The sequence below is a fragment of the Haemorhous mexicanus genome, chromosome 3 (genome assembly GCF_027477595.1).
Source record: "Haemorhous mexicanus isolate bHaeMex1 chromosome 3, bHaeMex1.pri, whole genome shotgun sequence".
In the NCBI taxonomy this organism is placed as follows: domain Eukaryota; kingdom Metazoa; phylum Chordata; class Aves; order Passeriformes; family Fringillidae; genus Haemorhous; species Haemorhous mexicanus.
Window position 1 is genome coordinate 46,611,980 of NC_082343.1, and position 19,089 is coordinate 46,631,068.

Consider the following 19,089-nt stretch of genomic DNA (forward strand, 5'->3'; position numbering starts at 1 on the left):
GTCCGCAAGAACAGGACAGCGAGCACTTGATTTCATATTGCTGAAGTAGCTCACTTTTAAATCCAAACTAGCGCTACTTGACGAGCGGTACGTGCACTCCGTGTCTGTGGTCTCAGCGAAGCACGGCGTTTTCCCTCTGAGCGAGGGAGAATTTAACCCGACGTGTCCGCGGTATATCTCGCTGGGAAATGCGGGTTCCTGGCAGACGCGCTTTCTACCCCGGCGGCCGTCGCGCCCGGGCCGGCCATGGGTGGGACCGACCTGCCTGGCTCCGTCCCTGCCGGGAGCGCCCTACCTGCGTCGGGGCGGCGCAGGAAGGGGGCGGCGCGGTGGGGCGGCGGTTCCGGGCACGTCGCGTTCCTCGCCGCGGGACCCGCCGGCCCCATGGCCGCTCCGCAGGACCCACTACCCCCAGGTGAGGCCGGCGCCCCGGGGAGCCGGGCGGGCGGGCGGGGATGCCCCGAGAGGCGGCGGCCGCTGCCGGGGCGCGGGACGGGCGATGCGCGGGGTGCGGTCCGCGGCGCCCATCCCGGGCCGGGCAGACCCGGGGCCGCGGCTCCTGGGAGCCGGATGAGGAGCGTAGACCCGGTCGGGTTGAAAAGAGTTTTTAAGTTGCTGCCTTCCCCCTCCGCGCACGCCAGTTAAGTACGGTAATAATTTATCATGTGCTCTGCTGATGTGATTTAGTGTAACTTGTCTTGTAAAGCCTCCTCTAGTATTTAGCGTGTAAGTTAGTTTGCGCTAGTTAACAGCATGTTCAAAATTCCTTTTTAAAAGGCGTTTTCTTAGAAGCCCAGAGCTCGGGTGGCTGCGAAGTCTACGTGCATTAACTTACATGGTAATGGTGCAAATGACTTTTAAGCACCTCACCTGTGTGCCGGCATCACAGATTTTTCCATGGCTATCTGCTCGGATAGGGACAAAGTTTTGAGTAATTGACAGTAAACAAAAATGCACAAGTGTTGATGGACTTGGGCTTTTTAGGGTACTGAATATTCTAGTATAATTTGCCATATCTTCTCCTCCTATTCAAATCTAAAATTCATGTGCCTCTAGTCAAAACATTTTTTATTTGGGTTTCGTCAAAGTTCATCTCTATGAGCCACATTAGTATTAGAGTGATTACTTTTTTAAGTTGTGCTATGTTAAACTATTAATGTGTATGCCCAGCCTTGGCGTGGAAAAGGTCTTACGTGCATGGTTGAACTATATAACTACAGCTGATCTTAGGTGCTTCACTCACTACTGGTGGTGTCAAGACTCTGTTGCAGAGGAAAACTATAACAGAGGGGAATACTGTCACTGCTACTTGGTGCTTTGTGAACCCCCTCCTGCTTAAAGGTCAAAATCCTGAGGTCTCTAAAACTCGCTTTCAGACTTCCCTCCAATGCAAGGGTGAAAAGAGGAAAAACTGTTCACACTGGTAAATGCAGAGCATTGCATTCCCATTATAGCAGCAGTATTGGACAGAATGAAAAGGTGGTCATTGGTATGAGTCTACTGCTCCTCTTGCAGACTGGTCATGCTGGGTGGGCCCTGGCAGAGCTGTGGCAGCTGCTGAGCAGCATGCAGGTGCTGCATGGCAGAAATGAACCTCAGGAGCAAACACTGAACCTGATATGTGTCTGTCCGAGTCAATGTGCACATGCTGATTTATGTCCATCTGAGTCAACTCACTTATGGCTCCCTGCAGAAGGGTGGGGAAGTAAATGTGGTCCAGTGTCTGTATCCTGTTGGGGCGAGTATGGTGGTAGTGATTTTTGAGGGATCCCGGGTAACATTGTTATGAAGCTGTCTGTCAAAGTAACCATGAAATCAGATAGTCAGTCAGATGATATCCTCAGTTCCTGTTGGCCTTTCAGCATGCAAAACTGTGGATGGTTTACATCTGAGATAAACACAGAACTTTCCTCTCTACTGCTTTGTGCACCTGTGTCCAGCTCTGTGACATGAGCTGTGGAATGCTGGGGCAGATGCATGTGAAAAAGAGAGAAAGAACATTCAAATTGCCTTATTCACAATAAAATATCTGTTGTTTTCAGATTATCTGCCGACTATGAGTGGTCAACAAGACCCTGGTGAATCATCTGCAGCCCAATATGTGGAGTCTTTAATCTTAGGTGCAAATATTCATACACATACAGGCCACTTAGAAAAGTACTGGGGATTTGGTAGTAGTCTGCAACCTAAAGAAAACAATGGAAATTGCTATTCTTCATAAAGAACTATTAAATGAAGGGATGCAATTGAGGTATAGGAAATGAAATTCAATTTTAAAATACTTTTCAGGATGGATGCTAAGCAAGAAAGATGCAGATTCTCATGGCTGTTTATGTGTGAGACCTAGAAAGCAGGAGACCTTGTACCCCATCACCTCTTGTAAAGATACCCTTGGGTCAATCAAGTCCTTGTTTCAAATGCCTGTATTCTCTGAGGTTCTCCTGTTTTTTCAGTGCTTCCCACTGAGTTGTGGAAAGTAAGTTACCAGTGCCAAAATGTACCTTGGTGGTGTCATGGAGATGTAACAGAGAATAGGGAACAGAGCCCTTATATAGCTATAGTAGCCAGTGAGGTTCACCAAGGCTTGGACATTCTATGGGGTCTGCCTTCACCTGCCTCAAGGCTTCTCTTACATGGGAAAGTTCTGGGGGTTGTTTTGTTGGTTTGGCTGGGTTTTTTTGGCTGGTTTTTTTTTTTTTTTTTTAATTCATCTAAGAATCTGTATAGAGGAGTCTCTGTAAGGAGGCCTCCAGAATAAACCAACAATAAGGTGCATGATTTGCCACTGGTTTGGAGGGGAAAAACAGTGAGACTAGGTATACCTGGGCTGGCTGCCTTCCCTAGAGCCTTTCTTTGGCTCCCAGTGCCTCCTTGTTTTTCAGCTTTCCTTTACTGGGTGGGTTTCTATTTGCCCAGCTCCTCTGCAACTTTCCACTGCAATTCCCACTAGGAGCCTCTATTTCAGGCCCTAGCCTCAAGCAATGTCTTATGCCAGCTTATTGTATTTTCCCATGTCCCAGCAACTCTCAGCTTCTCTGCATTTGAGAGTTTGTGCTGACTGTTGCTATCAGGGCAGGTTTTATCCAGACTATTTTGTTAATACCGTGTTTCTGGAGCAGGGATTTAATATATACCAAAAACACATGTGACAAGAACATGGGGTTTAGTTTGTTTGTTTTCCTCTTCTGGATATGGCTTCCTAATTTGCAGTGTGAATGATGCTCAATAGCATTTTCATAGGCCCCTGCCTTTTTTGTGCCTTTGAATGTTTACATTGAGTTTGCAAAGACTGTGCTCAGCCCTTGTCATCTACCCCTCTGGTCATTTGCCACCTCCTGGACAATGCCTGTGGATTTTTCCTGGGGGCTCTAGCACTGAGAAAAGCTTTACATGGAATCTCAGGGACACCCAGGAACTGCTGCTGGTGGGGATGCCTCACAGAAGCAGGAAGGAGAACAACTCTGTCCTACTGCTGCCACTTTTTTTTATTTTCAGTTTATTGTGCTGTCTTGCATTGGTTATTGCTTCAGCTTGCTCTGTTGTATTGAGTAGATTTGTAGGAGTGGGTCCCCAAATAAGCAGCCATGCTAAATTTGAGCTGGTTAGAATAGTGTCTATGTAACTTCTGTTCTGTTTTGGGGCTCAGTGTTTATAATGTGTGCTTTGTGGTTAATTTCTGGGACTCTATTCTAAATCTAGTTTTTATATTCCAAAGAAGGTAATCACCAAATACTGATTACAATCATGTCTTACTTGTTGCAGCTGAAAACTTAATGTGTACTTGCAATAAGTGACTTTTAGAGTAAGAGTGACAAGAATGAAGATCTTACCACATAATTTAAAATGTTTTTAAATTTTTTAAAACATTTATTCTCATCAACAGAAGATATTTCTGAAACATATGGCAGGATGGTGTTAAATTATAGGAGTAATTTTGTGAATCCTGTCTTCTGTATGAGATTTGTTTCAGATTCTCTGTGCACTTTTGGTCAGTTGCCCACTAGTATTTGTCAATTTAGCCATTGATGCAGAGGGGTTAACATTTCATGATTCACCTGCAGGTACTTTGAAGATTCATGCTTTGATTCTCTTGATATGAATATAGTTGATTTTTACTGTTCTATTGTATACAAATAATTAACATTTTGCTCAAATATTTTTAATTAGTGTTTTCAATTTTCTATTGTAATCTGGTGTTCATTATAATATTAATTTTTGTTGTAGTGGGTATGTTCGTTTGCTGTTTGAATTATTTCTTTGAGGAGAAATTTCAATGCTGTCAATAGGAGAACAGAACTTAGCTTTTAGAAAATTTACTGAATTTTAGTATTTATTGCTGACATGTTTTGTGATTTTTTTTCACTAAAGATAGTTTGAGATTTTAGTTAAAGTCTATCTTTTGTTAGGTTAGAGTTGGTTGTCCTTATTACATGTAGTTTCTAATGTCTGTGCTAGTAGTTCTGACATTTTCCAGTTTGTTGTGTTTTCTTGTGGAAATATGACATAATGCATGTAATGACTGTATAGTTGTGTTTTACCTTGGTCAGACAAAGAAGCAAAACATGAATTGGCAAAAGTACTTTGATTATGCAGTGATAAAGTTTTCATTTTTCCGGCAGATCATGCAGCAAAAGAGCCAGTGGAGGATACGGATCCAAGCACCCTTTCCTTAACAATGGTATGTGTTTCTGGTCTAGTGCAGTTGAAATCATTATAGCTCTCTATGGTTATGTGATGCCACAGTGAGAAAAACATTCAAGGATGCTAACTCACACTGTCAGTGTTTATAGAAGATTTTGCTTATCTGTATGACTGCACAAAAAAAATTAATAAATTAACCTGTGCAGTCAAAGTGTAAATAAAAATACCAACATGTATATCAGCTGAACTGGATGGTATTATCAGTGAAGCTGCCCATGGGATAAGCTCCAAAGGCTGTGGCAGTGATATCTCTTTAATGTAAAAAAGTCCCAGCTACTGAGAAAAATTAGTGCTGACATTCTTCTGTCTACACAGTTTGAACGGATAAAATAACCCACCTAGGGCTTAGAATTCCAACACTACCAAGCTCTTATTACTTCCTGGAGCTGATTTGAAGTCCTGGAAAGGTAGGATCCAAGAGCGGTGCCTTAGGCAGGCCCGGCTGATCCTTGGGAGGGACCAAACCGCGCCCTCTGGTGCTTGCTGGCCCACGAGCAGCACTTGTGTCGGGAACTCAAACATCCAGCCTCCTGCCCAGGTGGGAGTAATACGAAATTCTGGAAAACTTTTTAAAATGTGGCTTTCTGTAAAAGCCACACCTACTTTCATGTAAGGGCGAGAGCCATAGGGAAGGAGGTAAATGTCAGGTATAATGATAAGTTATGTCATGCCCGGGAATCAGTAGCTGTCTCCTTAAACTCAGTAATAACAGCTTCCAATTCCCTCTTAATCAGCTATATAAGTTTAGAGCAGGAGGGGGAAATATTTCTTTTTCTTTCAATGCAGTAAAATTTTATTAAAAGCTTAATCTGCTAAAAGAGAATTTGAAGTCATGTCTGTTCCTCGTGTCATGCATTACTTTTTCAAGATTATCTTGCTACTTCAGTACAAAATTTTTTTCCTAAACTCTGCTTGCTTTTTCGCTAAAAATAGCTTTAAAAATACTGTAGCAAAGCAGCAATCTCTATTACTTCTTCAAGTGCTAATCAGTAACATCTCAGTTTCCCACTGAAGAGTGTTGCTGTATCTGATGGTGAACAGATCAACCAGTAGCAACTTGAGAAATACAACTACAATTGAGCACTTACGAAAGTACATTAAGAAAGGGTATATAACTACTCTTTCCCCAGCACAATTACACTCAAAATAACAAACATCTGTGTTTCTTGCCTTTATGTGACAGACAGAAAAATATCCTGTCCAAGACACAGGAGTACCTAAAGGTAAGTATTCTGAATTCTGTCTATTCAGAAATCATTGATCTGTTGCTATCTGCAATTAAACTAGTGGTGTTACCCAACAGATTAAAATACTCATGCTTTTTCTACATATTTGTGCTTTAAATGTAATGATCTCTTTATTTTTGAGGTCAGTTTGGTGTGTATATCTAACTTTTGAAATTTCCTTCCCAAGTTTAGTTTTGATCTTAAAGTCACTCTAAAAATATCATCAGAAGACATGGGTTCTTGATCTGAAAGGAAAATACAGTGGTGCCATTGAAAGACAGGGTTCAGACCACAGATGGTAGAGACATCATAATATTGGATGGTGACTTTGAAGGGACTACCAGTGCCTTCATGTTGTGAGAAATAAATTCAAGAAATACCTTTCAGGTCTTTTGCCTCTGACTGCATTCCCAGCCTTATAACCAGTCAACTCTTCGTGCCGTCTTTTACCTTCAGCTGGTGTTAATACCATCTACTGGGGAACCTACTGTTAGGTCTACTTTGCACAAGTTCCTGCCTCTCCTTGCTGAAAATGGAGTGAGGGAGTGCAGGTTCTGAAGAAAAACACATGGATTACACAGAATGAATATGCTCCTTATGTTTCCTTGATGTGTGGGGTGGGTTTTTTGCTGTCATCCCAGGTTTCACCATTGACTTTTGTCCAGGAAATGCACTGGCAGGGGCTTGCTTGAGGAGCACTCTGCAGGTAGTGTGTTCTCCATCCCGTATTGCACAGCAGGTTTGCAGTGGGACAGCCACAGGAAACCAGGCTTGTCACAATGGAAACTCGTGCTGAGGAGTGGGAGCAGTATGCCACTGGGGTTAAAGAAAAGTTGGAGATTATTCTGGGGCTTGAGAAAGGAGAGGGAAATGAGCACTCTTCAGAAGTGCTGCTCAGAGGGAGGGATCATGTGGGATGAAGACTATTTAAAGTCATAAACTAGTTTCTGTTTATTTGCAGGCTGGTGGTTTGGTCCTTCAAAATTGTTTATTAGCATCAAAGCAATTACACTAGAGCATTCTTTTCCATGTTCTGTTTTTTATTTCATCTGTGACATTAGATCTTCCTCAAAATTAATTAGATAAATTTCAAATTTGCCAGGGCTATTTAAAGTCCAAAATTAAATGCACCTGATTTAAAAAGGAAAGCTAAGACATAAGTAGAAAGGTCAGCATTTTCTATAAAAAGGAAGTGCACTTGGTTTATATTTAATTTTCATTTTTGCTTCCTCTTACTAAGTGCAAGAAGATGTATTTGCTAATATAGCTTGACATTCCCCCTTTGAAGTTGGATGTGATACAAATACCTATTAGTATTCTGTTCATTTCTGTAAATTTCATTATTTCTCTGAAAATGGCTTTTTATAGTTATTTCTATAAAAAATACAAACTTAGAATTATGAGTCTCAACTAAAAACAGATATGTAACAGATATGCTGGTCTGATTCTGTATAATAAACAATTATGTTTGTTTCAGATTTAATGTTTGAACAGACAGTACATTGGTGAGAGGGGCTGTCTGTATCTTTTATTGGTCAATTAATTAATGGGCTGTTTTGGAACCATAACTTATTAAAATTCTTGGCACCCTTTACTGATTATGAGATAAAATGGAGTTGAGGGAACTACTTATCTTGGAGAGGTTGCCATAGTGTTTATTATGATTTGATAATAATTCTATTTCCACTCAAATATAGAACAAATTTCACATGTATTATTTTCACAGGTTTGATGCCCATGCTTTGCATTTTCAGACAGACTTTATTTTGGGTTGTTTTGTTTGTTTTTTTCTTTGTTTTGTTTACTTTGTTTTGTTTTGGTTTTTGGAGTTTCTGTTTGATTTTTGTTTGTTTGTGGGTTTTGAGGGGGTTGGTTTTGGTTTTTGTTGTTGTTGTCTCTGGACCTACAGTCATAAGGAATAATGATGCTCCTCTACCAAACATTGACATCACTGGAGATGAAATATCTTCCATCAGTCTTATAAAACCAAAAAAGAGGAGAACAGTGATTTTTTGTTTTCTTCTCTTTGCAAGTGTCAGGATGAATTCTTTGATCCAGATCAATTTCTTGAGTGAGTTAAGAAATTCTTAATGCTTCTTTCTGTTATGTGATGATTCATAAAGGTAATAGAGGTTCTTCAATGAGATCTTGCAATTAAACAAACAACAAATGGAAACATACCAGTGCTACAAATGTAGCCACCCCCATGCAGTGTTCTTATATGTAAAAACACAGAATATAACCCTTTCTAAGCTTGTGTTAATGGTTGGTCAGCACCTGACTCAGGGGAATTATGCAAATAGTTTGATGAGGAGGACGTTACTAATCATGCAGAGTGCACAAGGTCCACAAAAGGTTTATGTGTCCTTTGTATCCCATTTTGAGGGCTTAAGTGATGCTTGAAAAGTTAGTAGAGTTTGTGCTGTAGAGAATGCTGTGCTTTTCAGTGGACTCCCAGGGCTTTTGATAAACACACTTTGAAATGGATTATTTCAGTGCTTCAGCAAATTCCTGTGTAGTAGGAATAACTAGGATGAGTCCAGTTCACAAAGGAACAGAATAAAAGATATTATTTATGCAGTATTTATTTTAACTGTCATTTTAAGTGTGATGAGAAAAGCAAAACAAAAATTAGAGTGACTTGTGACATCTTCAGCCTACTTTGTCGTATTGGTTTCAGTTAATATTCTGTAGTTAGCTTTCTGAAAGAACAACATGACTCTTGCTTTAAAAATAGTGTGATGTTTGTTTAGAAAACAACTGCTACTCTAATATCTAATCTCTGCAAGGATTATATTTCTTCTCACAGTCATGCTGTGCATGACTGTTACAGACTCTGCTGATTTAACATTTTGGGCTTTTAATCTAGCAATTCCCGGTGTTTGATCATGATATGGAGTTAAATTTTTTATGTTAGACAACTATACTATAATTTATGTTTGATAGTCTTACTATTTAAATCTGTGTGTGAGTGGAAGACCAGTGTTTCAAACTCTTTGCCTTAGATGAGGAATACCTGACAGATCAAGTTACTTTGGAAATTGCATCTGTGAACATCAAGACCCTTACGTCAGATTCTGGCCTAATACAACAGGTAAGAAAAATGATACTTGAATGTGAACTAAGTTACTGCTGTTAATTCAGTAAGTATGTTAACAAATAAGTATATTTTCAGACTATGTCTGGACGCCACAAAATTATTCAGTAAAACAGACCAGAAATTTGCTTTCTTTTAAAGAGTTCAATGAAGGGGGCTTTTGTGGAGAAGAGCAAAAAAAGAGATTATTTTATCATTAACATGTACTTTTTAGTTAAAATAGGTTTTGATCAATGTATAGATGTTCTGAAAAAGAGCCAGCAAACTGTTAAAGCTTTGTTATGCATGCTGTCCTTCTGATGAAAATATTTCCTGGTGAAAATAAAGCCAGGAAGAGAAGAAGTGAAGAAGTAAGGAAACCTAGATTTTTGTCTTTAGGGAGGCATTAGATGGCTTTGCTTTGATTTTGGGACACTGCTCTTCCCATAGTTGAAACATTGTCCACTTTTTGTGACATCTTTCATTGCCATAGGAAGGGCAATGCTGAGTGACTCCCATGCTCCATGGTTATCATCTTTCAAGTGACTGTTTTTTGCTGAATTTCAAGTTGATTCTCTTTGGGTTGAGCAGAAAACTTGGAGAAGAGAAATGAATGAGCATTTTCCAGCAAGATGAAGAATTAAAAGGAGTTCCTAATGCCAGAGACTCAGCTGAATTCCATCAGAAACAAACATGGGTTTGGTATGCATTTCACAGATGATGGAGGTAACCGTTCCTTCCCATCATCAAGAAGAGAGCATTTGTTGGCAGCTTAGAATCACTTTAAAGATAATTCAGTGTATTAGGGTGGTAATGGTCCCACAGAGCTGGAAAACTTTCTGCTTACCTTCAGACTGCACTTAAGTTTATGACTCTGATTAGTCCTGTAGAGGATGATTGGATCTTCACTGTGGGCAAAAAATATTCTTGCTTAATGCCTTCATTTCCCTGGCAGTAACACTACATTGTCTTATTGCAATTACATTACAAGAAAATGATCTTGAATAAACCTGAGTGCATCTGACTTGATAAATTGGATAATGACTGATCAATAAAAATATGAATTTTGAAAACAGATATATGTCACAGGTAAGTATCGCTGCTTTTCTTTGTACTTTTTGCACTACTACCCACTCTTATTTCTAATGCCTCATAAAGCATGTATAGTGACATAAGGGCACTTAGGCATTGGCTTTCACAGTAAGGTTTGAACTTCAATGAATTGGTAAAGTCTGGGAAATGAGGTTCAGTACAGCAGTTGAGTGAACAGTATCTGCTTTTCCTTTTGTTTTTTGTTTGGGTTTTTTTTTGGTGTGCATTTTTTGTTTTGTTTTAGGTTTTTTTTTTTTCTTATTTGTTTCTTTTGAAGTGCATCTCTGGGGAGGCTGAGCTGCCCTGGAAAGTTTCTCATTCTCCCCAATGAGTTACTCTTCTGGGAATTTGCTCCTTGAGGCTCAGTAATAACATTCTGCCTTTTTAAGGCATTTGTGGGAGTGGAGACAATTACTATAATCAGGAACTTCAGATTTAATTTTTTTTTAACTTTGTGTGCTCACATGTTGCCATGAAGGCCAACTTTGTGTTTAAAAAGCGTTGCCCAGATAAAGCTGTTGTGGTAGGAAAGTAAACTGTTAGAAGATAATGGCAGGGCTTATTCAGTTGCAATCGGCATGTGCAGTGTTAGATCTCTCTTGAGCAGACAGCAGACATTTTGATGTTGCATGTGTGGTCTTGCAGTTTTCAGGGAGTAAAGAAATACTGAAAACAGTATGCAAATTTTTCCTTTCTTAACAAAGTCTGTAAATATTTTGGAGAGAGTTCACCTTCTTTATAATTAGATCATGAATGCATGCAAGTTCAGCACAGCAACTGAAATTGCCTGTGTTCTATTTTTAGTGGATTTCTTAGTAAAGAAGGTGTAGCAGGTTGGACTAGAATATCTTATTACACTATATTGTTACCCATATATTAACTTTTGTTTGTATGCACAACCTGCAAAATTAAGAAGCCTGCTGTTTCAGAAGAATGACACAATACAAAAAGATCAACAACACTTCATTGCAGCTATCTAAAGGGAAAATCCCCTTCTACTTTCATCTTTAAATCCTCAACAGAAGAAAGCTATTTCACCTGGCTCCACACCTGCATAGTTAAAGTAAGGGCAGCTGCAGTTTCCCCACAGTTCTACAATCGAGGGGCTGTCCTTCCAGTTTTTAGAGGTTGCTAACTAGTAGAATTTAAATGTTACAACGTGTGTTACAGTCTCAGGCTGCTAAGAATTTCATTATGTTTAATTAGCAGGCAAAACATCATTGAGGGAATGTTGACTTCAAATAGGGGGAGGGTTAGATGTGAGCTGCAAAAATATTCATGTCCACCTGTTGTCTATAAAAGCTTCCTATCTACGTAAATAAGTTTGTACAAAAAAATTCTCCCTTTTGCCTAGATCAACAAAACAATCCCTTACTGCTGCTTGTTACAAAATTCTTGGTTTTTACATTGTGAAACATTTTAAAAATCTTTTAAATCAAACCATATGAATTGTTAAATAACTTTTGGGTGTTTAAGAGAGAGTTAGTCAAAAGATGCAATGGTATAGCATATCAATAATAAAAATGCTGTTGTTCAGTGCATACAACCAACAGGGCAGTTTTATGAGCCAAAGCATGGAAATGCTGCCTGAAAAGACTCCAGATTGTTAGCAGTTCCTCAAAACTATATGCATATTCCCTGTCTGACTTTACAAGTAGCTGGGGATTCTTCTAAATAATCTCCTGCTGGGTGTAAATTAGTCAAATACTTATTCTGGTGTTAATTACATTGTTTTATTTTTATTTTATATTTGTTTTCTGCTTTGTAGCCAGAAGACAAAGACACACAAAACCATACTGACGAATCGCTTTCAGGTAATATGTCAACTTTATTGTTCTCCATATTTTATTCCTAGGTTTTATTTGAAAGTGCTTTTTTAAAAACTGCTATTTGCCATAACAAATAACTGCCTGGAGAATTAGTGCTTATGGAGCTCATTTCCTTACCAGTGTCATTTACAGCTTCCTCTTTGTTCTAAGAGGATGGTGATCAATAATGCAGACCATAAAAAATATACAACTTGGGCTTTCCAAATACATTTAATACCTCTGCCTTTGGAAGTGACATGTAAATAGCTGTCAGGAGAGAGCAGAAGCTGGCAGTAGGCTGTGTGTGCATATCCCATCATTTGTGTGAGTTCTGCTGGGGAGGGGTGTGTGTGTATGATACACAGTTCTCTTAGTCTAACAGTAAGAAACTGAGAGTTTCCTATTAGTGAGGCATCTTGTCCTATCAGATAGCATTAGGATCATGCAATTACCTGGGTAGTGCATGTCAGTGTCTAGCACAGGACCTCCTTAGAAAAGCAGGATTCTTTATGATGCTTTTGATAGTCTTTCAGATGGTATAGCACAAGAAGCAGGTTAGTTTAGTTTTGTTTACTTATATCTGTGCCCTTTTACAGAGGTGTTTTCTTTACCCCTTCTTCCCTGTTTCTATTGGAGGACAAAACTTACCCTGGCAACCCTGCCAAAGTAAATAAGATGAAATTCAGATAGGGTGCTCTCCTGGTCTGTAAGCTCAGCCAGAAATTTGATTGGATTATATTATATTCATTTTGCCTTGTTTTTATAAGTAAAGGGGAGCATGAATGAAGTAAGAAAGTTTTGCCTCATTTCAGCAAGTTTAGGGTGCACAAGAAGAACAGAAGAGTTAACATGCATATTCCTGTAGAGATCAGCTGCAAGGCCTGTGAGCTAAGATGTCACCAGAACATGTTTCCCTTTAACAGGGAATTTGTATGAAGTTACGTGTCTGCAGCGGTATTGTTGCTGCACGTCCTAACTTGTTGAAAACTTCAGAAGTTGTCCTTGGCCTGCTAAAAAACAATCTGATGAGCAATGTTACAAAACTAACAATAGCCTGTTCTGTCTTTAAAAATAAAATAGAACATGCATGCAGACATTATATTCTGGAATTTTCACACAATCTGACAGTAATTACTGAAAATAAATAATTGATGTTAAAAAAAGAGCCACAAAATCCCACAAACAAACAGCCTGAACAGATGCTGTTGTCCTTATGAGTAGGTGGCACTAACTACCAGATTTATCCTTTGCCAGAGATACAGTTCAGGCCTCTGATACAGCACTTGTAAATTGTGTGTCAGTTTTCTGTTGTTTTTAATAAATCTTTTGATTACTATCAGCCCCTTTTTCAGAGTTTCATCTGAAGTAGGACTAGCTACTTCCCTATTCCAAGCTGTGCAATGAGGCTGGAGCACAAAAACTTTATGAAAAGTTCTAGGTTGTGTCCATTATACACTATTTGGAGATACCAGATTCTCCCTGCTTTCAAAAAGGAGCAGGGAGAGTTAGGGTCATATCTCCAGCCAAAATGCTTAGACCATGTCCTGAACTGTAGCAGTGTTAAAGGTCATGGTATTAGAGTTTGCCTAGAGGTATGACTCCAACTGGTTTCTATGTGGTTTAAGGGGTATTAATATATAATATAGTCTGATAGCCCTACACTGTTCCCAGTTTTGGGGGAGATGCTGACTATGGTGTGTAGGAGATATCTAAATGGCAATTTTCAGTATTTGATGCAGATTTTAGAACATATCACCACCTCTTTCCACCAACTTGGTATTTTTGTTTTTCTTGCATGTGGAGGAGTATGCACTTTATTCCTTTTCATAATGTACATTTAAAATAGGCTTTGTTGGTAAAACAGGGACAGTTTTTCTTGCAAGAGCCCTTACAAAGCAAAGGAACATATCTACTTTTTCATTGTGTTGAAGTACTAGATGTTAGTTTTATTTGGATCTGTCAGCAGAGATTCTCCTGGTGCACATATTTCATGTTGTTATGAAGGTAGCAGCTCATAAATGCAAAACCTTAATTCTACAACACAGGTACACAAGATGCACAGAATGCACGCATAATCCTGTTGGTGATGTAAGTGGGTATTATGGTAGATTCAAGGAAGAGACATTGTTCCAAAACAAAAAAGGGGACTATCCTAGCTTATATACTGTATTGAATCCTGAGTCTTTTCTGTAAAAGTATAAATTACTTTTCAAAGTAATGTACTGTCTTTAAAAATTACTGTCTTTTTGATTAAAGCCACTTTTGATTAGAGCATAGTGAAGAGAGAAGTTTTAGAAAGTTAATTTAATGAGCTCTTAATTTAATGAGAAGAGGCATTGCATATCATCATTCTGACTTTTTCAGAAGCAATTCAAAGAAACATAATGCTTCTCAACCCTATATGCTTTTAACTTTCTGTTCCTGGTGATACCACAGCAATAGATCCTAATTTCTTCCCATGTAATGGTTTTCACTGCAGATCTCAAGAAAACCTGCAAGGAAAATGTCACCTGCTCCTTGTGCTTATTCCGTGCACCAACCATCAGTGACATGCTCAATGATGAGGACTTGTTGTACACAGTGAGGCTAAAGCTGGATCCCTGCCATCCAACAGTGAAAAACTGGAGAAATTTAGCAAGCAAGTGGGGGATGACTTATGATGAATTGTGTTTCCTTGAACAAAAGCCCCAAAGTCCCACCTTGGAATTCTTGCTACGGAACAGTGACCGGACTGTGGAGCAGCTGATTGATCTCTGTAAATTTTATAAGAGAATTGATGTTGTGAAAGTGCTGCTGAAATGGGTGGAGGAGGAATGGCCCAAGAGAGGGAACAGAACTTACCAGAATGACTTCTAGGTCAAAGAAAGTTGTTAGTCTGTACCATGTTAAATGCTAGCTACCACTGATACATTGGAAGTTTCCCTTGCAAGAGAGAGAAAGCCTGTACTGAGGGTTTGTATACTGTGTAAGCTTTATCTACTGTATACACAATATAAGCTTTATGCCCTCAGGGTTGCAAAGATAACCTTCCAAAAGTGGATGGGATCATCCAGGTTGTGTTCTTGAGTCTGCAAATACCTTCAGTTTCTTTGCTGCTGTTCACAGCCTTCCTAAATATGAAAGGAATGGAAAGGCCAGACCGCTGGTTTTACTGCAGTAGTTGTGAACCATATCAGTTGTGTGCTGTTGTTATTGGGAAAGCCACAGTTAGAAGGCAAGTCTTGGCCTTACTGGTAGCCCTTCCATAATTTTGTATGTTCTACTTAGTAGAAGATGAGGTGGAATCTTTTTCTTCCTTTTTAGTTGCTTTTTAAGCTTTGTGGCACTGTTTTTTGGTAGAGGAAGACCTCAGTGTTCCAGGCAGCAATTTAGATCTGAATGTTTCAATTAACTGAATATTCAACATCACAATTGAGCAAATTAAGTCTCTTTTATGAACAAGAGTAGACATTAAACAATAACAGATGTTAAACAAAATAATTACTTACATGCTACTACATCACAGGCTATATATTTACTCTAAGAGAAATCATGCAATTCAGAGAGACTTTTCAACCCATAACCTTTGCGGGCCAAAAAAACCAATTAAAAGGCTCTATGCTTAAAATTACTTTCCAAAGATTTAAAGACAGTGTACACTGTGAGTGCAGGTATCAAATCCCTCTCACTTTGCAGTGTGAGATGATGGCACCACAGGGTATTGTTAGTATTGACTGTAACTTCCCTTTTCACAGGCTGTGGTTTTCTTTACAGTTCTGTGGGTTGGCCTACTTTCTGTCCCACACCAAGGCAGTTGCAGTCTTGTGTGAAACTAGCACTATATATTGATTAAAGCCACTCTAATGGAAAATGAACAGCTGAATTCACCTACAGCCCAGGTGGATGGTTATTAAAGCACTTACAGTGGTTTAGACTGATTTTTTAAAAAGGATTTTGATTGTCTGGATTACACCGCTTATATTTTAGATGATTCAGAATTGGCCTTTTTCCTACCATTCTTCTGACATCTCAGACAATGTAGTATGTACATAGGTGTATATACCCAAGCACTGGTCAAGATGTGGGGCCAAGCTAGAATGGGGTGCAGGTTGATACACTGTTTACTTTTCTCAAGTAGATATAATAAGAATTAGCAAAGCTGAGGGAAGTCTAATGCTGTATGCTGAGTTTCTTACTGTAAGAGTTTGAAAAGGGACCTCTAGTAAGACTTTACTATAGATACTGAGTGATAGGGTTACAGAGGAGCTAGAAGTAAAGACTAACATTTTCAAGTCAGGCACTTGTTCTGGACTGAATTAGCTTTGAAAGTAGCTTTATTTTAGTGACTTCAAGAAGCTGAAAGTCTTGTTTCAGGGTAAAGAAATGGACCTAAATTTGAGGTTTGAATTTTTAATTTTTTTTTAGAAAAGACTAGAATTTGTGATGAATTTTTTAACCATTCCTAAAAAAAAAAAAAAAAAAAGCTGCTACTCTTTAGAACTCTAGTTTTCCAGCTGTATTTTAAGGAGAAAATTTTACTGCTCTGTCTTTTTGGGACTGGAGTTTAAGTGTTTAATGGCTCTCTCCTAAGAGTGCGTGTTTCCCAACAGATGTCTGTCAGCTCATAACTTTTGCAAATAATCTTCTGTCTTGAGTTGGATGCTCTAGATTCAGCTTTGGGGACTATTGCTGTGGCTGGGCTGCCTGCTGCTTTCAGGTCCTGCAGAGGTACCCACTGCTGATGTGCAAATAGCTCATAATGCAGCTTGTCCAACATAATTCCCATACCTTGGGCTGACTGCATGCAGGGTTTAGGTTCATATGTCTGTGTGTTAAGTTGTTCTTCTGAGTGATGAGTGCTGGCATGTATGCACACAGCTTTTCCTTCCTATAACATACCACAGGTATATCTGTGTGGTATTATAATATGCTGTGCTTTGGTAGATCCAGACCAGCTAGGAGCTGGAATCCTCATCTAAGAATCAGAATGGGAATATGGAATGATGCAGTAACATTCCTGAATCAAGGTGTTCAATTGAAATCTACCTATTTTCCTGATTTCTGGGTAAAACCTGTAAAATTTTGAGGAAACTCTGTCTTGTGAAGATGAGTTTGATCCCTTGAAGCTCTTCAAAAGTCCATGTCAGATGCAAGAGTTCATGTCGGATGGAAAAAAAGCTGCTTCTGAGAGTTCATAGGTGGATTCTGTATAAATTCAGCTCTGAAGGTTGAAAATGCTAGCCTTAAACTTCACCACACACTGGATTACTCATAACTATACTTGAAATACTTTTTTTTCCTCCTTGTATGGCATAAATGGAGATGTACACACTCTTTTTTTAGTTTTATATCTGTTTACAAGATATTGGTTCTGAGTGTTCAATTTATTATGTCTTCTGTTATAATGTGTACTATTTTTAGAAGAAATATAGTTGTAAATGTTTGACTTTATTGTATTTGTTTTTATTACAGCTAGGAAAACCACTGTTTTCCTTCTCACCAGTCACCTTGGGATTACTGAACTGTCAATTAGTTGTTCTGTGTAGAAAATACCTTATAGATGAAATTCATGATGCCTTAGAACACTTATGTTTGCAGCACATACTGCTGTTGAAGAAAGGAACGTGTATTTTTAAAATCTTTTCCATATGAAAAATGAGTTAATTTTGATAAGATGATGAACAGAAACTTTAGCTGAGTTATTGACTTAAGAGGTATGAAACCTGTATGGGGTGAACTTTTCCTGAATTAATAACCAGTCTGATACTGGACACTGAAAAGGCTCTACTAGGCTATCAGTTTTGTTCCAATATATCCTTCTCCTATTCCTGTATAAGACCTGCTCTCCCTTCAGGGATTTCCAGTTTTTTGCCTGCTGTCTCTGTGCCTTCAGGATGATCAATGGCCTTTGCCACCCATTTTGGCTTCTATGAATCTGGCCAAACCACTGTATTATTTCATTCCTGCAAGCTTATCTAAGATAAAATGACCTTAATTACTGTTCTTCAATGACAAAGTTGCAATGCTGTGCTCCAGGAGAGCCTAATTTTCCTGTGAGGACAACTATGGGTAGCTCCAAATGGTGACAGTGTCCAGTTGCCTTACACTCTGCATGCACTTCCCTTGGATCTGTGGAGAGGAATGCAGGATGGGTTTGGGACTGTCCTTTGGAACCTACCATAAAGGATAGGCATAGTCAGCATGGTCCAAAATAGCTTGCTTCAAAATAACTTGTACAGAAACTGTAAACCAAAGGTTATTCCTGAACCAGTACTGAAAAATGGAGAGCTGCAGCTTGGCCTGGGCAGTGCTTTGTGCAACAGACTACATATTTTTCACTGTCTCAAAAGGCCTCCCACAGTTCGAAGTCAAGCTGTTAGCAAGAGGAAAGAAATGTAAATTCTGCCTTATGGTTCTTTTAAACTAGGGTAGCACTCTTGGCTTGTGGCCAGACATAGCTGGAAATTATTTGTCAGACAGAAGAATTGTTTAAACAAGGTCAAAGAAAGTGCATGGCATTTGCAATAACTTAAAGAGCAGCCTACTTGTGTAATTTTTGCAGCAGATCATGTTCTTCTGTCCATGAAGGCAAAGCAATTAGTTATTCATAACTACTTTCAATATATCTTGTAAATTTTAAATTTTGGCTCAGTTTTGGACAGAAGGGCAGAGCACCGTTAAATGAGGATGTGAGCTTGTTGCCTCTTTTTTTTTCTGACAGAAAAATGCTTTTCCTAGTTCCTGAATTCAGCTAGTCTTGATTCCATGACTATGGTCAGTTGGCCTTAAATTGGATAGGGAAGCTATGGATCTACTGGTCGAACAGGCTGAATATTAGCAGCACTAAAAGAACTTCCTTTGAGAGGAGCAGTCAGTAGTATTTGCCTGTATTTTGGCCAAGGACTGGGACTGACTCCATCTTACAAGAAACTGATGGCAAAGAGAAGTAGACAGCCTTGGGAAAGGGTTGCTCTACCCTCTGTTAGGGGCAGAGGGGTAATTAACAGCTGGGCATACTTACTAGCTTGGTCTCTGTATTTTGCCTCTGTAAAACAGTGATTCTTGATTTCAAAGGCAGGTCATTTGAGGAAATGTATATTTGTTATTGTGGTAATGAGAGTTGCCCAAGATTGTTAAATTGCACTGAAAGATCAGCACAAGTAACCTGGATAAGAAATGTGTTCCGTGTATCTACGTACAGCAAAGG

At 39.1% G+C, this 19,089-nt stretch overlaps 1 protein-coding gene across 1 annotated transcript; it reads left to right on the forward strand.

The window, feature by feature from the left end:
* The first annotated feature begins 265 nt into the window (after positions 1 to 265).
* On the forward strand, positions 266 to 17,328 carry EDARADD (EDAR associated via death domain). The gene is made up of 6 exons (XM_059841666.1): positions 266 to 415; positions 4,620 to 4,678; positions 5,885 to 5,924; positions 8,933 to 9,021; positions 11,864 to 11,909; positions 14,383 to 17,328. The coding sequence occupies exons 1-6, from the start codon at positions 385 to 387 to the stop codon at positions 14,757 to 14,759; spliced, it is 642 nt and encodes a 213-aa protein (XP_059697649.1). The 5' UTR covers positions 266 to 384; the 3' UTR covers positions 14,760 to 17,328.
* Positions 17,329 to 19,089: the final 1,761 nt, after the last annotated feature.